Source organism: Oncorhynchus clarkii, chromosome 5 (genome assembly GCF_045791955.1).
Source record: "Oncorhynchus clarkii lewisi isolate Uvic-CL-2024 chromosome 5, UVic_Ocla_1.0, whole genome shotgun sequence".
Classification (NCBI taxonomy): domain Eukaryota; kingdom Metazoa; phylum Chordata; class Actinopteri; order Salmoniformes; family Salmonidae; genus Oncorhynchus; species Oncorhynchus clarkii.
Genome location: NC_092151.1, coordinates 95710548 through 95727302, shown reverse-complemented (window position 1 = coordinate 95727302; position 16755 = coordinate 95710548). Strand labels below are relative to the sequence as shown.

The following is a 16755-nucleotide window of genomic DNA, read 5'->3' as shown; positions in this document are numbered from 1 at the left end:
GCTCCGGTACCGCTTGCCGTGCGGTAGCAGAGAGAGCAGTCTATGACTTTGGTGACTGGAGTCTTTGACAATTTCTTGGGCCTTCCACTGACACCGCCTAGTATAGAGATCCTGGATGGCAGGAAACTTGGCCCCAGTGATGTATTGGGCCGTACGCACTACCCTCTGTAGCGCATAAGGTCAGATGCCGAGCAGTTGCCATACCAGGCGGCGATGCAACCGGTTAGGATGCTCTCGATGGTGCAGCTGTAGAACTTTTTGAGTATCTGGGGACCAATGCCAAATCTTTTCAGTCTCCTGAGGGGGAATAGGTTTTGTTGTGCCCTCTTCACAACTGTCTTGGTATGTTTGGACCCTGAAAGTTTGTTGGTGATGTGGAAAACGATGAACTTGAAACTCTCAACCCGCTCCACTACAGCCCCGCCGATTGGGGCCTGTTCGGCCCTCCTTTTCCTGTAGTCCACGATCAGCTCCTTTGTCTTGCTCACATTGAGGGAGAGGTTGTTTTCCTGGCACCACACTGCCAGGACTCTGACCTCCTCCCTATAGGCTTTTTCTTTGTTGTCGGATATCAGACACTGTTGTGTCGTCAACAAACTTAATGAAGGTGTTGGAGTCGTGCTTGGCCACGCAGTCGTGGGTGAACAGGGAATACAGGAGGGGACTAAGCACACACCCCTGAGGGGCCCCAGTATAAAGACTGTATCAAAAAGGGGAAATGAGGTGTTGCCTACTCTTATCACCTGGGGGCGGCCTGTCAGGAAGTCCAGGATCCAGTTGCAGAGGGAGGTGTTTAGTCCCAGGGACCTTAGCTTAGTGATGAGCTTTGATGGCACTACGGTGTTGAACGCTGAGCTGTCGTCAATGAACAGCATTCTCACATAGGTGTTCCTTTTGTCCATGTGGGAAAGGGCAGTGTGGAGTGTGATTGAGATTGCGTCATCTGTGGACCTGTTGGGGTAGTGTGCCAATTGGAGTGGGTTCAGGTTATCTGGGGGGATGCTGTTGGTGTGAGCCATGACCGGTCTTTCAAAGCACTTCATGGCTACCAACGTGAGTGCTACGGGGCGGTAATCATTTAGGAAGGTTGCCTTCGCTTTCTTGGGCACAGAGACTATGGTGGTCTGCTTGAAAATGGAGGTATTACATACTTGGTCAGGGAGAGATTGAAAATATTAGTGAAGACACTTGCCTGTTGATCCGTGCTTTGAGTACAAGTCCAGGTAATCCATCTGGCCCCGCGGCTTTGTGAATGTTGACCTGTTTAAAGGTCTTTCTCACATCGGCTACGGAGAGCGCGATCACACAGTCGTCAGGAACAGCTTGCACTCTCATGCATTTTTCAGTATTCCTTGCCTCAAAGCGAGCATAAAAGGTATTTAGCTCGTCTGGTCGGCTCGCGTCACTGGGTCTCCCTTTGTAGTCCATAGTAGTTTTCAAGACCTGCCACATCCGATGAACGTCAGAACTGGTGTAGTAGGAGTCAATCCTATTCCTGTATTGATGCTTTGAATGTTTGATGTTTCATCTGAGGGCGTAGCAGGATTTCATGTGCATTGACATTTAGAGAAAGCTTTTTATCCATTCACCTTTCAAGGTTATTGTTTGTTTATCAGTCAGAATCTGACAAAATCTTAGTGGTACCTTTAGCTATATTAGAGTGAGTTTTCTGTTTTCTCCGGCCAAAGCCCTCATACAGCTATAGTAATGCTTCTCAATACACATAAGGTAGAGGCTGTGTTTGTAAACTGTCTCAAAAGGTTTAAGGTTAAAGGTCAGGCTGTGAGTTTAAACCAACAGCTTACCATACTGCTCCTCTTACATCTCACCTGTCTGTCTACGAGTAAACACTTGAACCACCTTTAAATAGAACATAACACTGTTTAAATAATACCAGATGTTACATTTAATTGTTATACATTATATGCAACATTTTAAGTTCAATTAAGTGTGAAACGTGTCGGTTATTTGGTTGACCTTTTCTTTTGTTATCAACACTCAGAACAGGCTTCTTGGAAAAGCAACATTCCAGTTGGAGGAGAGGATTTGAATACTGCGTGACTCTCCGTAGACTTTTAGCTGTCATATTTTTTATTTAATTTAATTTTTCATTACATTTTTAAACATACAATCTACCTGCAGTGAAGCCCCTCAACATGCACATTACGTTCAGTCATCTAGCAGACGCTCCCCATCCAGAGAGACCCACGGGAGCAACAAGGGTCAAGCACCCTGCCCAAGGGCACATCGACAGATCTCCCACCAAGTCAAATCAGGGACCCGAACCAGCGACCTCTCGATCACCAGCCCAAGCTCCCGACGGCCAGGCCACCAACCATCCAGGATCCCCCCACCATTTCACCAAAGTCCTGCCCCTCAACCATCCGAGACCCCTCTACATCACTCTAGACTCTACCTTCACTCTAGACTCTACCTTCACTCTAGACTACCTTCACTCTAGACTCTGCCTTCACTCTAGACTCTGCCTTCAGTCTAGACTCTGCCTTCACTCTAGACTCTGTCTTCACTCTAGACTCTGCCTTCACTCTAGACTCTGCCTTCACTCTAGACTCTACCTTCACTCTAGACTCTGCCTTCACTCTAGACTCTGCCTTCACTCTAGACTCTGCCTTCACTCTAGACTCTACCTTCACTCTAGACTCTGCCTTCACTCTAGACTCTGCCTTCACTCTAGACTCTACCTTCACTCTAGAGTCTGCCTTCAGTCTAGACTCTACCTTCACTCTAGACTCTGCCTTCACTCTAGACTCTATCTTCACTCTAGACTCTGCCTTCAGTCTAGACTCTGCCTTCAGTCTAGACTCTGCCTTCAGTCTAGACTCTGCCTTCAGTCTAGACTCTGCCTTCACTCTAGACTCTGCCTTCACTCTAGACTCTACCTTCACTCTAGACTCTACCTTCACTCTAGACTCTGCCTTCAGTCTAGACTCTGTCTTCACTCTAGACTCTGCCTTCAGTCTAGACTCTGCCTTGCACTCTGCTCTTGTAATCTGTGGTGACATTGTTGCCATTCATACGCCACACCTATAAATATCAGACCAGACCGGGCTGGCAGCTGAACGTCCAGACACAACTGTTTCAACGTCTGTTTGCGCCTACAGACACCCCAGACGGAGAACCATCCCTGACCCAGCAACAGACTCCCTATCCCTGGTCTGGTTCGACAATCCAACTATCTCTGACCCAGCAACAGATCTCCTATCCCTGGTCGAGTCAACCAAACCAAGTGTCTCTGACCCAGCAACTGAGACTCTTTCTGAGACGTCTACTTTCTTTCTCCTCTATCTGGAAATATTATAAATTGTATATAAACGGTTGGCTTCGATGGTGAAGAGCAATGATGCCAAAACAGAGTGTTTCCATAGATTATTACTCTCTTGTGGATAGCACAATGTTTCATGTGAACACTGAGCCAGTCACTAGAGAGGGGAAACCATACATCCATAATGTCAAAAGTGCCAAGGGCCACAACGCCAAGTGATTTAGTTGAACCTTTTATTTAACTAGGCAAGTCAGTTAAGAACAAATTCTTATTTTCAATGACACTCTAGGAACAGCCGGTTAACTGCCTTCTTCAGGGGCAGAACAACAGATTTTTACCTTGTCAGAGCTCAGGGATTCGATCTAGCAACCTTTCGGTCACTGGCCCAATGCTCTAACCACTAAGCTACCCCTGCCACCCAATAGATGGTTGCCTTAGATTAATACTCCCATGTGGATAGCCCAGTGTTTCATGCTTACAACGGTCCATTACTATGTCCGTTATGTGAAGTTCAAGTGGTCCGGGTCTTTTGATAGTTACGTGGCTAAATGCTATTCTAACACAACACTCACAGCACACCAGTTGTTAGCTAGCTACTTACCGATGAAAGGGGAGCTCAGGGCAGTACCCCACAGCTGTGGAGTATGGACAATTCATTTGAAACTGTTCTCTTTTTTTTCTTGTTTCAACTCTTCAATGCTGTCGGTAGATCACATAAACACATGTATTAGTGATCGCACATGGACTAGTTGAATAAATAGAATAAATGAATCCAGGGACTGGGGTTTAAAGTACCGGGAGGGTCAAGTGCACAGCAGTGAAGAACGTCTGGAGGATGTTCAGATTTTTTTGTATTTTTTTCTTTGGCTCATCAGCGAAGAGGCGGGGCTTGTGCCAGCTCACTGACCAATCCCCAGAAGCAGCTGGACAGGGGTATCACTCTCCCTCAGTTTCTAGGATATATATATCAAGCAAAACACCCCTCCTCACCCCCTCCCTCCCTCGTGCCTTAGTCTGACATTTACACCAGATTCCCTGGAGGTTTAGTAGACAGACATGTCTGTTGCATCACACTGCCCACTATACAGCCCACTATACTGCCCACTATACTGCCCACTATACTGCCCACTGCAAACCCACTGGCATCAGTCTGCCCACTATACTGCCCACTGCAAACCCACTGGCATCAGTCAGCCCACTATACTGCCGACTATACTGCCCACTGCAAACCCACTGGCATCAGTCTGCCCACTATACAGCCCACTGGCATCAGTCTGCCCACTATGCTGCCCCTGCAAACCCACTGGCATCAGTCTGCCCCCTATACAGCCCACTGGCATCAGTCTGCCCACTATACAGCCCACTGGCATCAGTCTGCCCACTACACAGCCCACTGGCATCAGTCTGCCCACTATACAGCCCACTGGTATCAGTCTGCCCACTATACAGCCCACTGGCATCAGTCTGCCCACTATACTGCCCACTGCAAACCCACTGGCATCAGTCTGCCCACTATACAGCCCACTGTCATCAGTCTGCCCACTATACAGCCCACTGGCATCAGCCTAGCTAGCATAGAGATGCCATGAACATGCCACTGGCATCAGCCTGGCTAGCGTAGAGATGCCACAAGCATTTCGCTACACCCGCATTAACATCTGCTAAACACGTGTATGTGACCAATACAATTTGATTTGATTTGAACATGCCACTGGCATCAGCTAGAATAGCAAGTGAATATAAGTTGTTGATGTCTGTTGTTGTCTGGTGTTCTAAGCAGCCTGACCTGATGAACCCGGCAGAGGGGACCATAGAAACAAAGAGAGGCCAGACAGACTGACAGATTAGAAGCTTTTCCACTGGTCTAGTCTAACAAAAACACATCTCTTTCAGTTTAACAACAAAACACCAACCACACACACGCGCTCTCTCTCACCCATATCGTAAGTAGCTGTAAACCAAGAGATGGTTTTAGGAGATGAATTAAGAGTGAATCAGCCATCTAAAATATAGGGCAGGGTCACAGCGATGTTGGGTATCCAGGGAACACAAGCCAACGGTGGTTAACGGAGAGATGAGATGGACTGTTGTCCCTCCGATAAAGGCAGCCCTGCTACTTCCAGGGACGGACTGGGACCAGAAATCAGCCATTTTGGTTTATTTAAGGCCCCCACACTGGCCCATTATTTTCTTCTGACTCCCTTTATTAGGAAAGTGATGATATTTCTGCAAAAAAAACAACTTAAGACAGGCCCACTAAGCTAAAGACGGACCAGCCCATCTGGCATTTGCCAGAATTCGCCACAATGCACCAGGCAGAGAGAGCTGATTATGACATAAGGGTATGCCAACCTAGTGTGGTGAACTAAAACTGTCGCCATGAACTGATACGCAAAATGACACCGGGTTCAAAACTTTGAGTTTTTCAATTAACATTATTATGCAAAATTCCTGCAACCAATAGAATGTTATATACTGTATACAACCATCCCAGCTCAGCAGATTTTGCTGCGAAGAAACAAATTGCAACATTTACCTGGAGCTAACTTCTGGGTCATTTGAAAATTCATAGTCAATCGATAAATAATATGATAATAATCTTAGCAAATTATTTTTATCTTTAATTTACAATTTGTAGAACCTATGAGAATAGAAAGGTTCAGAACTATTGTGAAACAGTTGAAAAAAGATATGGCAAATAGAAATCTGGATGGTGTTCAGCGATAGATGGGAAGGGCAGAGTGGAGCTGGACGGTGGGACTAATTACAACAACATAACTAATGTATAACATGCTGTGTACGTAAAATATATACAGGTTCAGATCTGTTGTGAAATAGCACAGTTGAAAAATATATGGCAAATAGAAAACAAAGTGGATGGTCTTCAGAGATGGGAGGGGTTGATGGATGGGACTAAAAACAAACAAAAGAATGTACATTTACTATCTGTAAAATGTATGTAGTATGTATGAGCTGGAAGTAGAAGTATTGTTGTCTATTAGTTAACTCGGATTAGGGGAGGGGCTGTAAGGTTAGGAGAAAAAAAAGGCTGTATCAATTGTGACTTTAATTCTACTGAGAAGGAAAATGAAATAAGAGAAAAATGTCAGATCCAGTTCCAACTCCCAGTACTAGATCCCTCCAGTTACAACCCCCAACCCCCCAGTACTAGATCCCTCAAGTTCCAACCCCCAGTACTAGATCCCTCCAGTTACAACCCCCAACCCCCCAGTACTAGATCCCTCAAGTTCCAACCCCCAACCCCCCAGTACTAGATCCCTCCAGTTCCAACCCCCAACCCCCCAGTACTAGATCCCTCCATTTCCAACCCCCAGTGCTAGATCCCTCCAGTTCCAACCCCCAGTACTAGATCCCTCCAGTTCCAACCCCCAGGACTAGATCCCTCCAGTTCCAAAACCCAGTACTTGATCCCTCCAGTACCAAACCCCAGTACTAGATCCCTCCAGTTCCAACCCGCAACCCCCCAGTACTAGATCCCTCCAGTTCCAACCCCCTAGTACAATATCCCTCCAGTTCCAACCCCTAGTACTAGATCTCTCCAGTTCCAACCCCCAACCCCCCAGCACTAGATCCCCCCATTTCCAACCCCCAGTACTAGATCCCTCCAGTTCCATCCCCCAACCCCCCAGTACTAGATCCCGCCAGTTCCAACCCCCCAGCACCCAGTACTAGATCCCTCCTGTTCCAACCCCCAACCCCCCAGTACTAGATCCCTCCAGTTCCAACCCCCAGCACTAGATCCCTCCATTTCTAACCCGCAGTACTAGATCCCTCCAGTTCCAACCCCCCAGCACCCAGTACTAGATCCCTCCAGTTCCAACCCCCCAGCACCCAGTACTAGATCCCTCCTGTTCCAACCCCCAACCCCCCAGTACTAGATCCCTCCAGTTCCAACCCCCAGCACTAGATCCCTCCAGTTCCAACCCCCAGCACTAGATCCCTCCATTTCTAACCCGCAGTACTAGATCCCTCCAGTTCCAACCCCCATCACCCAGCACTTTCTCCCTCCAAACACTCACCAGCCACTATCTACAGCTTCTTGTCTTCTCCAGCTTCCAAGGCACCAGAAAGTTATTTTAAACTACACCAACCCCTTACAGCAACCCCTTTCACCAACCCCTTACAGCAACCCCTTTCACCAACCCCTTTCACCAACCCCTTACACCAACCCCTTACACCAACCCCTTACACCAATCTCTTACACCAACCCTTACACCAACCCCTAACACCAACCCCATACACCAACCCTTACACCAACCCTTACACCAACCCCTTACACCAACCCTTACACCAACCCCTTACACCAACCCTTACCCCAACCCCTTACACCAACCCCTTACACCAACCCTTACACCAACCCTTACCCCAACCCCTACACCAACCCCTTACACCAACCCTTACACCAACCCTAACACAAACCCTTACCCCAACCCCTTACGCCAACCCCTTTCACCAACTCCTTACACCAACCCCTTACACCACCCCTTACACCAACCCCTTACACCAACCCCTTACACCAACCCCTTACCCCAACCCCTTACACCAACCCTTACACCAACCCTTACACCAACCCTAACACCTACCCCTTACACCAACCCCTTACACCAACCCCTTACACCAACCCCAAACAGACATATATTATACTGTACTGTGTTACACCATTGACGGCCAAGCATTCCTTACGCAAGGCCACGTCAACAGGAAAATAAAGAAGAAATACCACTTGGTGTCTCCATAGACAAACAGGCTTTTGACATAGGACATCTTCAGAGTCTTAAAGATAGTTACCAATTTGATAATCGGACAACCAAGTATCCTCTTCTCATCTCAGCATCAAGAACAAACTTGTCAGTCAGCGAGCTGGCCTCTAGCTGTGATTAAACCTGATTTATAAATTGGGTGGTTCGAGCCCTGAATGCTGATTGGCTGAAAGCTGTGGTATATACAACACCCCCTCTGGCCTTATTGCTTAAGTATACCACAGGTATGACAAAACATTTATTATTCTAATTATGTTGGTAACCAGTTTATAACAATAGCGAGAATATACACATGGGATACCGAGACAGAGTCTCCCGGTTAGTTGAGGGCACCTGTTAGTTGAGGTAATATATACATGCAGGTAGAGTTATTAAAGTGGCTATGCATAGATGATGACAACAGAGAGTAGCAGTGGTGTAAAAGAGGGGGAGGGGGGTGGGCAATGCAAATAATCTGGGTAGCCATTTGATTAGATTTTCAGGAGTCTTATGGCTTGGGGGGTAGAATCTGTTTAGAAGCCTCTTGGACCTAGACTTGGCGCTCCGGTACCGCTTGCCGTGCGGTAGTAGAGAGAACAGTCTATGTCTAGGGTGACTGGAGTCTTTGATAATTTTTGGGGCTTTCATCTGGTCTGTCTTTTTAACAACACAATCAACAAGGCAGGTCCTACAGGTCCTAGTTTTGTCGCACCTGGACTACTGTTCAGTCGTGTGGTCAGGTTCCACAAAGAGGGACTTAGGAGAATTACAGACAACTGTAGTTGGCTCAGAACAGGTTAGCACGGCTGGTCCTTGGATGTACACAGAGAGCTAACATTAATAATATACAGGACAGGTCGCAGTTGCAAATGAGAACTTGTTCTCAACTGGCCTACCTGGTTAAATAAAGGTGAAATAAAAAAATAAAATAAAACATGTCAATCTCTCCTGGCTCAAAGTAGAGGAGACATTGACTTCTTCACTACTTGATTTTGTAAGAAGTGTTGACAAGCTGAATGCACCAAGCTGTCTGTTTAAACTACTATCACACAGCTCAGACACCCATACATACCCCACAAGACATGCCACCAGAGGTCTGTTTAAACTACTATCACACAACTCAGACACCCATGAATACCCCACAAGACATGTCACCAGAGCTGTCTGTTTAAACTACTATCACACAGCTCAGACACCCATGAATACCCCACAAGACATGTCACCAGAGCTGTCTGTTTAAACTACTATCACACAGCTCAGACACCCATACATACCCCACAAGACATGTCACCAGAGCTGTCTGTTTAAACTACTAGGACACAGCTCAGACACCCATACATACCCCACAAGACATGCCACCAGAGGTCTGTTTAAACTACTAGGACACAGCTCAGACACCCATGCATAACCCACAAGACATGCCACTAGAGCTGTCTGTTTAAACTACTGGCACACAGCTCAGACACCCATACATACCCCACAAGACATGCCACCAGAGGTCTGTTTAAACTACTAGGACACAGCTCAGACACCCATGCATAACCCACAAGACATGCCACTAGAGCTGTCTGTTTAAACTACTGGCACACAGCTCAGACACCCATACATACCCCACAAGACATGCCACCAGAGGTCTGTTTAAACTACTAGGACACAGCTCAGACACCCATGCATACCCCACAAGACATGCCACACAGTCCGCAAGTTCAAAACATACTTTGGGAGGCACACAGTACTACATAGAGCCATGGCTTCATGAAACTCTATTCCACTTCCGGTAACTGAATCAGCAGGAGAATCAGATTTAAAAAACAGAAATAGGTCTGTGTAATATACACTATATCTATCAGGGCTGTGTAATATACACTATATCCATATTTTTTGTGTAGAAGAGAGACACCACAACACTACGTAAAGAGAGACTTAAAGACTACAACATAGCATGGCAGCAACACATGACAAGAACATGGTAGCAACACAACATGACAACAACATGGCAGCAGCACAACATGGCAGCAGCACAACATGACAACAACGTGGTAGCAACACTACATGGCAGCAGCACAACATGACAACAACGTGGTAGCAACACAACATGACAACAACATGGTAGCATCACAACATGACAACAACGTGGTAGCAACACAACATGACAACTAACGTGGTAGCAACACAACATGACAACAAAGTGGTAGCAACACAACATGACAACAACATGGTAGCATCACAACATGACAACAACGTGGTAGCAGCACAACATGGCAGCAGCACAACATGACAACAACGTGGTAGCATCACAACATGACAACAACATGGTAGCAACACAACATGGCAGCAACACAACATGACAACAACATGGTAGCAACACAACATAACAATGACTTGGTAGCAACACAGCATGGTAGCAACACAACATGACAACAACATGGTAGCAACACAACATGGCAGCAACAAAACATGACAACAACATGGCAGCAGCACAACATGACAACAACATGGTAGCAACACAACATGGCAGCAACACAACATGGCAGCAGCACAACATGACAACAACATGGTAGCAACACAACATGGCAGCAACACAACATGGCAGCAACACAACATGGCAGCAGCACAACATTGTAGCAACACAACACAGAGTACAAACATTATTGGGCACAGACAACAACACATCACGCAAAGCAGTCACAACTGTCAGTAAGTGTGTCCATGATTGAGTCTTTGAATGAAGAGATGGAGATAAAACTGTCCAGTTTGAGTGTTTGTTGCAGTTAATTCCAGTCGCTAGCTGCAGCGAACTGAAAAGACAAGCGGACCAAGGATGTGTGTGCTTTGGGGAACTTTAAGCTGTATATTACACAGCTTTGTGTAGATGGATATAGTGTGTATTACACAGCTTTGTGTAGATGAATATAGTGTATACCACACAGCTTTGTGTAGATGGATATAGTGTGTATTACACAGCTTTGTGTAGATTGATATAGTGTATACCACACAGCTTTGTGTAGATGGATATAGTGTGTATTACACAGCTTTGTGTAGATGATATAGTGTGTATTACACAGCTTTGTGTAGATGGATATAGTGTATACCACACAGCTTTGTGTAGATGGATATAGTGTGTATTACACAGCTTTGTGTAGATGGATATAGTGTGTATTACACAGCTTTGTGTAGATGGATATAGTGTGTATTACACAGCTTTGTGTAGATGGATATAGTGTGTATTACACAGCTTTGTGTAGATGGATATAGTGTGTATTACACAGCTTTGTGTAGATGGATATAGTGTGTATTACACAGCTTTGTGTAGATGCATTCCCCAGCATGACACCTGGATTATGGAATCATACTGATATTAAACAGTGGATTACAGTTCTGGTTCAAACTAGTTCTACTGGGTACTGCTGTTGTTACTCTGCAGGGTATAGAATCCCTTAAAGGGTGTTCATCCCAAATGGCACTCTATTCCCTATGTAGAGCACTACTTTTAATGAGGGCCCGTTGGGAACAGGGTGCCATTTGGGATGTAAACTACAGACGACAGCAGAAAAACTCATGTAAAACACGATCAAAGTTTTCCACCAAACCAGGCCCACATCTAAAGCAAAGACATCCAGTGAAACTACAAGGTCATCCATCACAAATAATCCTGTTTTAAACCGGCTATTATCATGGCAAATACAGTCAACAACAAAAAAATAATCTGTTGATTTTTTATTTATTTATTAGTTAAATCATAACTTAGTGAAATAGGAGTTATGTGTTATTACACTGTTCCATGTAACTACATAAAATCTGCAAAAAAATGAGTGTGATGTGTGACCGCATCGAATGAATCTCCAAACCATAAAATATATTTAAGAGACGATTTGAATACGATGAAAGCAACACTGTAATAGCGGTCACGCATTTCAAGGTGTCGGTTCACTGAATCTGTCTGTGGCCCTTTATCAATCACACTTCTCTCAACCAACTTATTTCATTCCTCATAACAAATTATAATAAAGCCAATAGTTTGTATCACAGGCTCAGATCTAACTAGCCCTCTCAATGACAAACGAGCGTGGTCACACTCTTACCCCCTGAGAAAGGGGGTATGAGGGCGGTGATATGCTACCCAGCCACAGCAGGTGTTCAAGAGGTCTGCTTCAGCACTGTGAGGTAACGCAACACCTTCTGATTATAACTTTAAGAAATATAGTCCACGACGTTAAAGTTGTGGACAGGTGTTTAGCAACGCAGGATGCTGGTAACCAGGCAACATAATGTGAGTGGTCTGGCCTTCAACCTACAGTATCAAGGAGTATATGGGTTATGCTCCAAATAGTGCCCTACTCTCTATATAGTGCCTTACTTTTAACCAGGGGCCCATAGGCCACTACATATGAGTATGTGGGGTTGAGTGCACTATATAGGGAATAGGTTGCCATTTAGGACTCTGTCTATACGTTTAGCAAATAATGACGTCAGCCTCAAAACATTATCCTCCATCCATGGGCTCACACCCTGCCCAATGTAACCTAACACAGGGGAATGGTCTCCTTTTAAACATTATCCTCTATCCATGGGCTCACACCCTGCCCAATGTAACCTAACACAGGGGTAATGGTGTCCTTTTAAAACATTATCCTCCATCCATGAGCTCACACCCTGCCCAATGTAACCTAACACAGGGGAATGGTCTCCTTTTAAACATTATCCTCTATCCATGGGCTCACACCCTGCCCAATGTAACCTAACACAGGGGTAATGGTGTCCTTTTAAAACATTATCCTCCATCCATGGGCTCACACCCTGCCCAATGTAACCTAACACAAGGGTAATGGTCTCCTTTTAAACATTATCCTCCATCCATGGGCTCACATCCTGCCCAATGTACCCTAACACAGGGGTAATGGTCTCCTTTTAAACATTATCCTCCATCCATGGGCTCACACCCTGCCCAATGTACCCTAACACAGGGGTAATGGTCTCCTTTAAAACATTATCCTCTATCCACGGGCTCACACCCTGCCCAATGTAACCTAACACAGGGGTAATGGTCTCCTTTTAAACATTATCCTCCATCCACGGGCTCACACCCTGCCCAATGTAACTTAACACAGGGGTAATGGTCTCCTTTTAAACATTATCCTCTATCCATGGGCTCACACCCTGCCCAATGTAACTTAACACAGGGGTAATGGTCTCCTTTTAAACATTATCCTCCATCCATGGGCTCACACCCTGCCCAATGTAAGCTAACACAGGGGTAATGGTCTCCTTTTAAACATTATCCTCTATCCATGGGCTTACTCTAGGGTTGAATGGCAGGAACCAGGTTACTGATTTACTACCTCATGAAGCTGGCTGAGAGAATACCAAGAGTGTGCAAAGATGTCATCAAGGCAAAGGGTGGCTACTTTGAAGAATCTCAAATATAAAATATATTTAGATTTTTTTTTAACACTTTTATGGTTACTACATGATTCCCTATGTGTTATTTCATAGTTGTGATGTCTTCACTATTATTCTACAATGTAGAAACTAGTAAAAAATAAAGAAAAACCCTGGAATGAGCAGGTGTGTCCAAACTTTTGACTGGCGCTGTGTATTTGACAGCCTACTGATTATACAAATAGGCCCTACTATATTCCTAAATTAAAATCATATTCGCTAGCCTGTACTTGTAACTTTGTAGGCCGCATGTGCTGCACCAGAATCACATGTTCTCTCCCTGCTTTATCATGGTTTAAACAATGTCCGTAACTCCAGACCATATAATACAGTACAATAGTAGAGTAATACAGTTCACACTCAATAAGATTAGCCTACTGGAGCTAGTTTCATTTATTTACACAAGAGAGCATATAGCTAGCTACGTATATTGGCTTTTATGTTTTTCTGTCGTACGTAATGTGCAGTAGCCTGTATAATATTTGTATTAGAAAACAGCACAATCATTTGGGCCTTTTTTTGTTTCGGGTTCATTAAATGTCTTTAATGTAGGTCTCATTAGATGTCTTTAATGTAGGGCTCATTAAATGTCTTCAATGTAGGTCTCATTAAATGTCTTTAATGTAGGGCTCATTAAATGTCTTTAATGTAGGTCTCATTAGATGTCTTTAATGTAGGGCTTATTAAATGTCTTCAAGGTAGGTCTCATTAGATGTCTTTAATATAGGGCTCATTAAATGTCTTCAATGTAGGTCTCATTAGATGTCTTTAAATGTAGGGCTCATTAAATTTCTTTAATGTAGGGCTCATTAAATGTTGTCAATGTAGGTCTCATTAGATGTCTTTAATGTAGGGTTCATTAAATGTCTTTAATGTAGGGCTCATTAAAATGGCTTTAATGTAGGGCTCATTAAATGTCTTTAATGTAGGGCTCATTAAAATGGCTTTAATGTAGGGCTCATTAAATGTCGTCAATGTAGGTCTCATTAGATGTCTTTAATGTAGGGCTCATTAAAACGGTTTTAATGTAGGGCTCATTAAATGTCTTCAATGTAGGTCTCATTAGATGTCTTTAATGTAGGGCTCATTAAATGTATTTAATGTAGTGCTCATAAAATGTCTTTAATGTAGGGCTCATTAAATGTCTTTAATGTAGGGCTCATTAGATGTCTTTAATGTAAGGGCTCATTAAATGTCTTTAATGTAGGGCTCATTAAATGTCTTTAATGTAGGGCTCATTAAATGTCTTTAATGTAGGGATCATTAAATGTCTTTAATGTAGGGCTCATAAAATGTCTTTAATGTAGGGCTCATTAAATGTCTTTAATGTAGGGCTCATTAAATGTCTTAAATGTAGGGCTCATTAAATGTCTTTAATGTAGGGCTCATTAAATGGCTTTAATGTATGGCTCATTAAATGTATTTAATGTAAATCTCATTAGATGTCTTTAATGTAGGGCTCATTAAATGTCTTTAATGTAGGTCTCATTAGATGGCTTTAATGTAGGGTTCATTAAATGTCTTTAATGTAGGGTTCATTAAATGTCTTTAATGTAGGGCTCATTAAATGTCGTCAATGTAGGTCTCATTAGATGTCTTTAATGTAGGGTTCATTAAATGTCTTTAATGTAGGGCTCATTAAAATGGCTTTAATGTAGGGCTCATTAAATGTCTTTAATGTCGGGCTCATTAAAATGGCTTTAATGTAGGGCTCATTAAATGTCGTCAATGTAGGTCTCATTAGATGTCTTTAATGTAGGGCTCATTAAAACGGTTTTAATGTAGGGCTCATTAAATGTCTTCAATGTAGGTCTCATTAGATGTCTTTAATGTAGGGCTCATTAAATGTATTTAATGTAGGGCTCATAAAATGTCTTTAATGTAGGGCTCATTAAATGTCTTTAATGTAGGGCTCATTAGATGTCTTTAATGTAAGGGCTCATTAAATGTCTTTAATGTAGGGCTCATTAAATGTCTTTAATGTAGGGCTCATTAAATGTCTTTAATGTAGGGATCATTAAATGTCTTAAATGTAGGGCTCATTAAATGTCTTTAATGTAGGGCTCATTAAATGTCTTTAATGTAGGGCTCATTTAATGTCTTTAATGTAGGGCTCATTAAATGTCTTTAATGTAGGGCTCATTAAATGTCTTTAATGTAGGGCTCATTAAATGGCTTTAATGTATGGCTCATTAAATGTATTTAATGTAGATCTCATTAGATGTCTTTAATGTAGGGCTCATTAAATGTCTTTAATGTAGGTCTCATTAGATGGCTTTAATGTAGGGCTAATCAGGCTCAGGTAGCAGCAGGCTTGAATGTTCGATCAAAGCTCTAATAAATTCCAGACATTTGTAAAATACCAGGAAGATATTCAACCCTAGATCACACCCGGCCCAATGGAACGGTTGAAGTTTCCCTTTTTCATTCATTTATGTCCGAATAAATACTGCGTGACTTTAAATCAAAGGGATCGTTGTGGACAAGCGCATTGCACTTAACTTCTGAAGGTAATTTATACTTGAGCCAACATCTGCAAAGTTTTAAATCTGCAATGTGTGCCATGAATTCAATCTCCGCACTCGCCTGGTAAATGGTATTGTAAGTTGTGCAGCAGGTTGTACGGCAAAGAGCCACTGAATGAATCCTGGACGAAGGTTATAGTTAAATAATACATAGTATTTACTACTGCTACAGTGACAGAACAGTTCAAGTTACCAGCTGCTCATTGGCCGTTGCTCCCGGGTTGCGTAGCGGTTCTAAAGCACTGCATCTCAGTGCAAGATGCGTCACTACAGACACCCTGGTTCAAATCCAGGCCGTATCACATCCGGCTGTGATTGGGAGTCCCATTGGGCGGCGCACTACTGGTCCAGCGTCGTCCGGGTTTGGCCCCGGGGGGATGGCCGTCATTGTAAATGAGAATTTGTTCTTAACTGACTTGCCTTGTTTAAATGAATAATTCACAAATGTAAAAGGAGGAAACATTTGGTTGTTGTATTCGATTAACATTTAATTAAAAAGTATGGATGTCAGCAAATAAAGAAAGACATGCAACAACAGAGGACAGACATGGGGACAGGGTAAGGGTTTAATACAGCAGTATTACCCACTGTGATGGGTTATGAACCAGTCTGATCTCTCTGGTGTTTTCACTGTGATGGGTTATGAACCAGAGTCTGATCTCTCTGGTGTTTTCACTGTGATGGGTTATGAACCAGAGTCTGATCTCTCTGGTGTTTTCACTGTGATGGGTTATGAACCAGAGTCTGA

General features: G+C 43.7%; 1 protein-coding gene across 3 annotated transcripts in view; it reads right to left on the bottom strand.

The window, feature by feature from the left end:
* Positions 1 to 4102, bottom strand: part of LOC139409589 (tumor protein 63-like) — a 119723-nt gene extending 115621 nt beyond the window's left edge. For 2 of the 3 annotated variants that reach the window (XM_071154974.1, XM_071154976.1), the window contains exon 1: positions 3885 to 4102. In XM_071154974.1, the coding sequence (XP_071011075.1) occupies positions 3885 to 3940 (56 nt within the window). In that variant the 5' untranslated portion in view covers positions 3941 to 4102. The remainder of the gene's footprint in view (positions 1 to 3884) is intronic. The other variant, XM_071154975.1, reaches the window with a different exon arrangement.
* Positions 4103 to 16755: the final 12653 nt, after the last annotated feature.